The sequence below is a fragment of the Gastrolobium bilobum genome, unplaced genomic scaffold (genome assembly GCF_033153095.1).
Source record: "Gastrolobium bilobum isolate Gb01-03AN ecotype WA unplaced genomic scaffold, APGP_CSIRO_Gbil_v1 utg28077, whole genome shotgun sequence".
Classification (NCBI taxonomy): Eukaryota; Viridiplantae; Streptophyta; class Magnoliopsida; order Fabales; family Fabaceae; genus Gastrolobium; species Gastrolobium bilobum.
In genome coordinates this window covers 339,204-349,319 of record NW_026897591.1, presented here as the reverse complement: position 1 = coordinate 349,319, position 10,116 = coordinate 339,204, and the positions used below count along the sequence as shown (strand labels likewise).

General features: G+C 34.4%; 1 protein-coding gene across 1 annotated transcript; it reads right to left on the bottom strand.

The window, feature by feature from the left end:
- Positions 1-378: 378 nt before the first annotated feature.
- LOC133308395 (uncharacterized) lies at positions 379-852 on the bottom strand. Its single transcript, XM_061509014.1, has one exon. The coding sequence runs from the start codon at positions 850-852 to the stop codon at positions 379-381; it is 474 nt and encodes a 157-aa protein (XP_061364998.1).
- Positions 853-10,116: the final 9,264 nt, after the last annotated feature.

The window sequence follows — 10,116 nt, the reverse complement described above, 5'->3', positions numbered from 1 at the left end:
TGGATCGAAGAAGAATAAAGAAGGAGAAGAGAAGAATAGAGAAAAGGAGGAGAGAAGGAAACGTGAAAAAAAAACTGAAAGAAATGAAGGGGTGGGGGGCGGCGTGAGAAGAAGAGGGAAAAAAGGGGGAATTAGGGCTCCGCTGCAAAATGCAGCGTTTCATTTTGAACCAACTGGCGCGGATCCGCGCCACTGTGGCGCTAGACCGCGCCATTCCCCTGGCCTATGTACTGCACCGCAGAGCAAAGTTGCGCCATTTCTCTGCCATATATACTGTGACACTCTTTTTTTTTGAAAAAAAAATGAAATGTAAACTCTACATTGGGTTGCCTCCCAATAAGCGCGTGTTTAACGTCACGAGCCTGACGGTTACCTCTTTTAAGTGTCATTTTCTTTGAGAGACAAAGCCTTAGTGTCTCTCCTCATGGGTCCTCCATGATAAAACTTGAGTCTAGCTCCATTGACTTTGAAAGGTCTATCATCATCTAAAGGAGACATTTCAACTGATCCATAAGTGAATACTTTCTTTACCACAAATGGACTAGCCCACCTAGACTTAAGCTTGCCCAGAAACAATCTCAGGGGAGAATTGTACAACAACACTTGTTGTCCCGGCTCAAATTCCTTTAGATTGATCTTTTTATCATGCCATTTCTTGGTCTTTTCTTTATAAACTCGGGCACTCTCATATGCAGACAATCGAAACTCATCTAGCTCATTCAACTGCAGCAATCTTTTCTGAAGAGCTTTGGTTGGTTCGAAATTCAAGAACTTTGTAGCCCATAAAGCTTTATGTTCTAACTCAATAGGCAAATGACAAGATTTCCCATACACCAATTGATATGGAGACATACCAATTGGAGTCTTGAATGCAGTCTTGTATGCCCAAAGCGCATCATCAAGCTGAAAGTAGAATTAGCCTTGAAGGCCGAAACATGCGTGAGGGAAAAACAAATTTTTTTTCGCAAGCGAAACACACATGCATATCAAGATACATACTTTAAGACGTATGTCATACCTTGTTCGTGAAAACTCAAGATGATCAAGGTAGGTCTGAAGGGCTCAGACCCTCTAACGTTGATCCACACCACCCGCGTCTAGATACAGGAACTCCTTCCAGTAAGGCCGCCGATTGATCACCACAATAAGGCTTGCTATGCGCTCAGTGTTTGATGCAGGAGGCTAGGTAAAAGTGTTTAGAAGAGTGAAGTGTTGTAAGAGAAAACCTCACAAGGGGCGCATAGATGAGTAGAGAAAGGCTTGGCTTTTCACACAAACCTAAGGAGGAACTAACAACTCATTAAGTACACAAGAGGAGCCTTTTAAGTTTCAAAAACAAATCAGATTTTTCTCCCAAAAATCTGATCAAAAGTGGTGCCCTTGGGGAAAGAATAAGCGCAGTTGTTACATTTCAAAAATTGCCAACAACATCCCAGAATATTCTCATGAGACTAAGTTCAAAACCTAGTCAGAAATCTGATCATGAATCATCATATAATCAGCTATATGGTGTGCCCCATATAGCCTAAAAGGTGACCAGATACATTTGAGTTAGTTGCATTTCAAACTTAAATCAACTCACTCAAATATTCTTCCAACAGACCGTATCTTCTGGAGCTGATTTTGATGATCAAATCTAGCCAAAATCAGCACCCCATTATCCTTGGATTATGTCCAAAAGATCTCCTCCTGATATGTTCCAACAAGATCTCATCTTATCCTTTTGTTATGAAACAACTTTTCATAGCCAATTCAAATTCGAATTTCAAACATTTGAATTCAAACTTTCAAACACTTAAATTTTAAATTCAAATTCAAATTCAAAATTCAAATTCAAAATTCAAAATGCAAAATTCAAATTTCAAATTTCAAAATTCAAATTCAAAATTCAAATTTCCAAATTCAAAATTCAAAATACAAATTTCAATTTTCCAATTTCAAATTCAAAATTCAAAATTCTAATTTCAAAATTCAAATTCAAAATTCAAATTTCAAAATTCAAATTCAAAATTCAAAATTTAAACATTTGATAATTAATTTAACTAATTAAATTAATTAGTAATGTCTTGGACTATCCAAGCCCATTACTTTGATCCATGTGCCCTCCACCCTATCTGTGGAGTTCCAAACTACTTCTTGGGCTAATAACAATTGTTAGGCCCAATACCTTTAATGCTAGAGCATCTAGACAATTAGGTGTTAGTGTGTGACCCATTAGGTCTAACATAGCCACTGACATAAATTGGCTTGGGCCCAATAAGCCCACATCCCATCTAATGACAACACAGAGCACTAGCAATGCTTTGTTGCCCCAGAACTAGTTAGATTAATGACTTGATCATCCTATTACACATATTTGGTTGCCGTATATATTTCCTTTCGTCTCGGTTACCTTCCCATAAAACCTAGGGTAAGGAAGCGTATCAACCCCTGCGGTTTAGGGTAAGCTTTATTCGAAATAAGGAATCTTCAATTTACAGACTCTAAAGGCAGATCATCTCATGTCTCTTTTACTATGCATAGTTGGAGGGCATGACATATTGAAAGATTCCATTTTATGTACATAGCATAGTATTTAATATTGTGGACTTAGGTTATGAACTTGTTGCATGGGGATATTGCCATGCTCTTGTATATTTATGACTATATGTTAAGTCCTTTTAAATTGATGTATAGTTATGCCTCTTGTTACTTTTGTATTTTGAGTGAGCATGGGACTTGTCCATGGCCACATAATTGTATTTTGAGGCATGGGAAGACTTGAGTTGTAAATAGACCATTGGTTGTGTAAAATGGCTATGATATTGCAAATGGTTGTAATGGATGCATTCATAATAAATATGCATGATGGAAGGGTCTAGTGTCTACGTTAATACTTGTGTAAGGTGTATAATAAGCATCAAGGTGTTAGGAGTATGTTACATCACTCATTTTGGGGCTTAAAAGCTGTCATCTGTCATTTTTGCTGCATAGTAATCGATTACTTTTCACTGGTAATCGATTACCTGCAACAGGGAACGAAAAATTGAGCTTCTGTCTTCAAAGTAATCGATTACCAGAGCATTGGTAATCGATTACCTAGTTCAGTAATCGATTACCAGAGAGTAATCGATTACCAATCTCTGTTAATCGATTACCAGAAAACAGGGGAGCCCAATTTGAGGTTCTGACTTCTACAGTAACCTTTGGTAATCGATTACCTCAAGGATGGTAATCGATTACCACTGTGTTGAAATTTGAAAATGTGTTTTCTAAAAGCTAAAATGAATGGTATTGCTTAGAGAGTTGATGTTGAGTATATTTTATGCTTCCGCGAGTTTTGCATTTACAATTATGGCATTGTTTTAATTGATTATGGAAATGGTTAAGGTTTAAAGAAAGGAATGTAATAAAAGAAAAAGTTTACCCGTAATTTAATTAACTCAATTACTGTGATTGTAACTGCGCTTAATACCATATGCAATGATAACATTACCGGTACGTAACGGGCTGTTACAAAACACGACAAAAAGAAGCCCAACTGGAAGTTTCTAAGATGAAGCCCCTCACTACTAGCGTGGAAATCGCGCTAGTAGCGCCAGAATTAAATTTCATTCAGAGACATCCATGCTCATAGTTTGAATCTCGCCCTAGTGGCGGCAGCCAATATTGCCACCCATGCTGATACCGTGGGAACCACGCTAGTTGCGTGAACTTCCAGTAATGTGAATAAAACTCCCACGCTATCAGCATGGGATCCACGTTAGTAGCGTGGGAGGTGCGGACAATCAACATCAATCTTATTCTGTATCAGCGGAAGATTAGACAGAGATTTACAGCGAAGATTTAATCAAGATATCTGAGCAAGACACAAAGTCTATAAATAGAGGCTTAGACTCCCAGAGAAAATCATCTTTGGCTGGAGAGGATTATGAGGCTCAGAGAATTGAGAGAATTCTTGGAGACTCGCGCTGGAGATCAGGATTCCACCGGAGTTGAAGGCTGAAGACATTGAGTTTTTATTCTTATTCTTCTTTTCTTCTTAGTTTATGAACAATTTTTATTCTTTTAATTTGTTTAAGCCAGCTATGTCTGGCTAGTTTCTTTTTGTAGTTGGGATCACAGACCCAATGTGAATCCTTTATATTTTCTGTATTGATATTTTATAAGTTAATTAGTTAGTTTGTTTTATTCTACCTGTATTAATTTTTCCATATCCTGTTTAATTGGCCACTCTAAATTATAGGGATTTGAGGGTTAGAATTCACAATAGACATATTGGGGTTTTAATCTGGACAAGGGTAGAATAACAATTTGTGTATGATCTAGACATAGGCTTACATAAATGGCAGACTCATAATTCATTTGCTTAATGCTTAATTCAAGAGGGATTACTAAGACATTAGAATTCTGATTAGGTTAAAGGGTTGAAATCACTAAGACATTAGGGTTCAACTATTTTATAGGGAAATAATGAATTGTCTGAACGAACGAATTAATTAATTATAAAATACAATATAGGAATATAAGGGAGGATCGGAGGTGAAGTGCGTCATGGCTACATCCTTTTTATAAATTTTTCATCAATATTTTCTCGCGTTCTTGATTTCTTCTTGCATGCATTCAAAATTAATTGTTATTAATTTCCTGCTTTAAATTTAATTGTTTTTAAATTCTGTTTTGAATTCCAAAATCAATTACTTTCACAAACCAATCCAATTTTTATTTTCCAACTTAAGGGGAAGAGTTAAACTAGTACTTGGTGCATTAATCCTCGTGGGAACGATACTCTACTTATCACTTTATTACTTGAAACGAACGGTATACTTGCTGATTTCGCAACAAAAACGTAGTTGTTTTGAATGCATTTACAAATGTATAACACTCAAATACGCCCCACTGGGGGCATGACCCGATGGAGAGAGACACACCCCACAAGGGATGTGTTTTAGGAGAGAGACACGCCCCACAGGGGGTGTGTTTCACCATATGGTGACACGTGGCACAAAAAGTCAATAATTTAGTCGTAGAACTTTGAAAGTCCATAACTTTTGAATCGTGTGTCTGAATTAAGTATAAAAAAAATTGATTCCACACAACTTTTCGAGACCTACGAAATGACACCTCATTTGACATATTTGTCTCTCACAAAAAAGTTTGAATTTATAACAATGATATTATAAGAACGTTTAAACCTAGATTAATAAAGAGAAAACCATTGTCATTATTATAAACATTCCTAGTAAAGATCCTTTTGATTATGATACCATTGTTGCAAATTGAAATTATATTTATAGGAGACAAAACTTCAAATTCTGCATAACTTTTCGAAATGAATGTGTTGGCAAGTCTGTCAGAAATATTTTCCTAAAAATGCTTCCTTGTACTCCGTTTTGCATAACATCGTTCACACTCACATATATAAAATATGCAAAACGGAGATCAAGGAAACATTTTTTGGAAAATATTTTTGACAAACTTGCCAACACATTCGTTTCGAAAAGTTATGCAAAATTTGAAGGTTTTTCTCCTATAAATATAATTTCAATTTGCAACATTGGTACCATAATCATAAGGATCTTTACTAGGAATATTTCTAATCATGACAGTGATTTTCTCTTTATTAATCTGGGTTTAAACATTCTTATAGTATCATTATTATAAAATGAAACTTTTTTGTGAGAGACAAAATATGTCAAAGGAGGTGTCATTGCGTAGATCTCGAATGGAATCAAATTTTTTTTACTAATTCGGACACCCGATTCAAAAGTTATGGACTTTCAAAGTTTTACGAGTAAATTATTGACTTTTTGTGCCACGTGTCACCATCTGGTGAAACACACCCCCTATGGGGCGTGTCTCTCTCCATCAGGTCACGCCCCCTGTAGGGTGTGTTTGAGTGCTATACATTTATAAATACATTCAAAACGACTACGTTTTCGTAATTTTTTTATTAAAAATGCAATATTTAAATATTTTTTCCTCTGTTTAATCTCTTGAAAATATAAAATATGTTTGGACATTCGCAACAACTATTGCTCTCTCTCTAATTGCTTTGAAAAGTGTTATCTATACTTGAGAGAAAATTTGAGAAAGTTCCAAATATCAATTTTTTGAAATGATTTACAAATGTGAATATTTGAAAATTCAAAAGATGAACCTTGATCTTCAAAATTCAAGGCTTTTTAACTAATGAGAAAAAGAGGAGAAATGCTTTCAATATTTGATTGCACTCAAGGGATATACTTTCTTAAGTGGAAAATGCCTTTATATTTCTTAAATGATTTTTGAAATGAATTTTCCTTTACAAAGTTATTTTTGAAAGGAGAATGAAGTTTAAGAATGTTTATACTTAACGGATTAAGAGAAAGTATATTTTGCCAGACTCTTATTTATGATAATGTGTTTATATTGTTTTGGCAAATGTACTTCTTTTGATCTATTTTGTTTTCAAAAAGGACAAGTTTAATTTTTGTTTGAGAAAATTCTTATAACTTGTCGTTATTAATTATTTGATTTAAGTGCCTTTCATGTCCATTATTTATCGATATTATTATATGCATAACAATAGATATATTTCTCTTAATACACGCATGTGTAATCATATGACTTATATTTTACTAGTATGCATGATTTGAGGGGGAGACTAACATTTATTTGTTATTTATATCTCGGCTTATAATAGAACTATAACAAAGGAAGAATCATTATATGTTGCTTTTGAATAGACTAATTTCATTGTGCCTAGAAAAGAGGCTTGTGATGATCATGTTGTAGACAAATGCCCTACATCCTTTTGGGTGATAAGAAAAGTGAAGAAGAGGTAAACAAAAGAAAGAAAGTCACAAGGTGAAAACTCACCCCAACAACAAAAAGAAAGACAAGAATTCATAAAGCAATGTGATAATTAATATTTATTGCACTTATATGTTACTCTTGATTAGTGATTTTTGGATTGTTAGTGTGTAAATAATGGTCTTTGGGTTAAATTAGATGTTGCATTTTTAATTGGGTTTATTTTGAAATTCGTAATAAAAATCCAGATTTATGTTACTGCAATATTTTGACCATAACTCATTCCACGGGTGTCCGATTGACCCAATTCTTATTGAGTTTTGTAGCTAACTCAGAGGACTAAAAATGTTATGAAGACATGAAAGCCCAGTTCGGACAATAGGATCGTCGAAAATCAATCCCAAGTTCATCACGAGTTGCTGCAGTTTTAATTAGTTAATTGGATTTAAGTTTGTAATTGGGAACCCAATCTTTATGAGGCCCAAATCTATTATATATCTTTTATTTCCTTTTATACTAGGTTATACTTGTAGAGCCTATATAAAGGCATGTTTAGGAGACCTTGTCATTGAGTTTTAGTTTAGTTTTCGTTTTGAGAGTTTATGTTTTTACAGTTTCAAGATTCAATTGCAATTTACGTTTTCTCTCTTCTACTATTTTGTTCTTCTTTATTTTCTTAATTTCAATTATGGTTTTCTACTTAGCCATGGAAGGATAAGTTTTTTTAATCAATCCAAGAATTAAGTATTCCGCGGTTGAATCCGGAGGACCTGCGCTTCATCTTGATCCAAATTGTTTCTCTTCCTTCAACTCAGATTCGAGTTCTACGATTGCAGCTAAGGTAAGTGATTGAAGGTTAGATTTAATGTTTAGGTTGATTAACCCAATGATCTTAAGTCAAATAAGCTGATTCTCCGCGATTGCGCGAGTAGATTCGTCGTATTGATCAAATGTTAGGCGATCGTCTAGAGAAGGAATTGCAAGTATTCCGAATTGCTTAGGATCAACCACGATTTGGTAATCCTTTGTCCAATGATGGATATCTTGGAATCCTAATTCTTAAGTTGATTGCTTTTAATTGATAATTTCAGTTTTTAAATCCTTGTTTTTACTTTCTATTTTAATCACACAAACCCCCTTTTTACTTCTTGTTTTTAATTGATTGATTAAGATCCTTGCAAATTCCTCGAGAGATGATTCAAGGTGCCAACTTTCTTACAAATCTTTGTTTTTACAAACCTGATTAATTTGAGTGAGTTCGACAGCTCTCGTCAAGATGACAATATTGGAGATGTTTTAAAAAGGGTTTGGTTAGCAAAATACTCCATGAGGTAGCTAAGTCTCCTAATATCAATACTTGCTAGCATATGATAAGAATCCATAGCATATCCTAGATCTCTAACATACTTTGTCTATGTATTTGGATCCTATGCTTATATTTGGATGTTTTGACTTGTTGTGGATTCAATATTTGTCCATAATGAATCAAGTATAATGATTTGCTATATATTATAAATTGCTTATGCCTTTTGATATTACCTAAGAGAGAGAAAAAGTGCATATTGAGAAAATGTAGCACACACTAACCTAATGTGTTGAAAAAGGTAAAAACAAAGATGAAAGAGGAAGAATGTACTAAAAAGATATGAGGCTTGTTCCACCTAAAACTCTCATAGTTTTCCTCTTTGAAATCATTCATGAATTAAGGGGGAGCATTTATGATTTCTTTGATATTTATGCTTCCATGCCTAATGAATGCTTGCTATATTACTCAAATCATATTTAATATGCTTAACATGTATGCTTTTTGATGTTGCTAAAAGGGGAAGGAAAATATGAAAATTGTGACAATGAATATTCTCTCAACTTATACATATATTAATTTGAAGCTCTTAATATTCATAAACACAATATTTTCAAACCATACATGAATTAAGGGTGAGTATTGTTAACAATGCTAGAGAATATTTTTTTATACTAACCATTTCTCAATTTCAAGTTTGTCATTATTAAAAGAGTAAATACCCTTTTTGGTCCTCAGCAAATTTCACGATGCCCGCTTTAGTCCCTAGAAAATAAAAAGGCCCATCGTGGTCCTTAGGAAATTCAAAATGGACCTATTTAGTTGAAATCGTGGTCCCTCACAAATTCAAAAAAGACCCATATTAGTCCTCAAATAGACTAAATTAGGTCCATTTTGAATTTCTTAGGGACCACGATGGGCCTTTTTATTTGCTAGGGACTAAAACGGACATCGTGAAATTTGTTGAGGACCAATAAGTGTATTTACTCTTATTAAAAAGGGGGAGATTGTAGATACAAGGTATATTTTGATGATAACAAAGTGGCAATAACAAAAAGAGAACAACCTTGATTAAGAGCAAAAGGCATCATGCCTATGTGAAGATTAAAGATATAAGATAAAGTCATATAAGAAGAATGATAAGTCATCAAAGCAGCAAGAACAAGGATAAGCATTCAATATTAAAGGCTACAAACCATGAACAACATCTAAAGAAGCTCAATATCACAACCATGGGGAAAAATAATCAAATCCAACAAAAGGGCCAAGTATTGCCAATTTAACAAGCCAAGGGAAAAAGTCAAGAGACTCGTTCATATCTTGATTCAGATATGAAATCTATCATGGGCTTGGATTTGATCGCATCAGGACATTTTAGCGCACTATTTGGACGCTAAAACGACCTCTCAGTTTGTTCTTGTCTGCCTCAGGGCATTTTAGCGCGTTGTTAGGCGCTAAAACATCCTCTTCGAAGGGTGAATTATTGTTGTCAGAGCGTTTTAGAATGCTGTTGGGCGCTAAAATGCTCTCCTCTAGTGGATTTCTTCTATTTTCCTTCATTAGAGTGTTTTAACGCTCTCTTGAGCACTAAAACGTCCTCTTCCAACTTGTAAGTACTTGTAATCTTGCTCCTTTGAGGCTTTCAATCATCTTGTTGCATTTCTTTGGCTCTAAAAAGCCTTGATAGATGTTAAAATCACACCATCCTTTATTGACTTTTGATCTTGCAGATACCTTGGAGATTGAGGTATGCAATTATGTAGAATTATTTTACCTTTATGTTTGAATTGTAAATTTTGCAGGTGTACGTGAACTAAGGTACGCCACTGGGTGAATTGGTATATTAATTAACATGTATGGACTGAAATAAACATGAATATGATTTTGTACTATAAAAAAAATTATTGCTTTATTCTAAAGAGTGAATACTTATGAAAATTGTAAGTTGAGACACGACTAAAGTCATGGAACAAGACGTAAACTCACTCAAGTTATTATGTGGAATAAAGAATGTGGGTCAGGTCATCTCTACTGATAGA

Excerpts from the sequence above, each read along its gene's own strand:
- LOC133308395 (XM_061509014.1), bottom strand. The coding sequence starts at position 852 with ATGTCTCCATATCAATTGGTGTATGGGAAATCTTGTCATTTGCCTATT.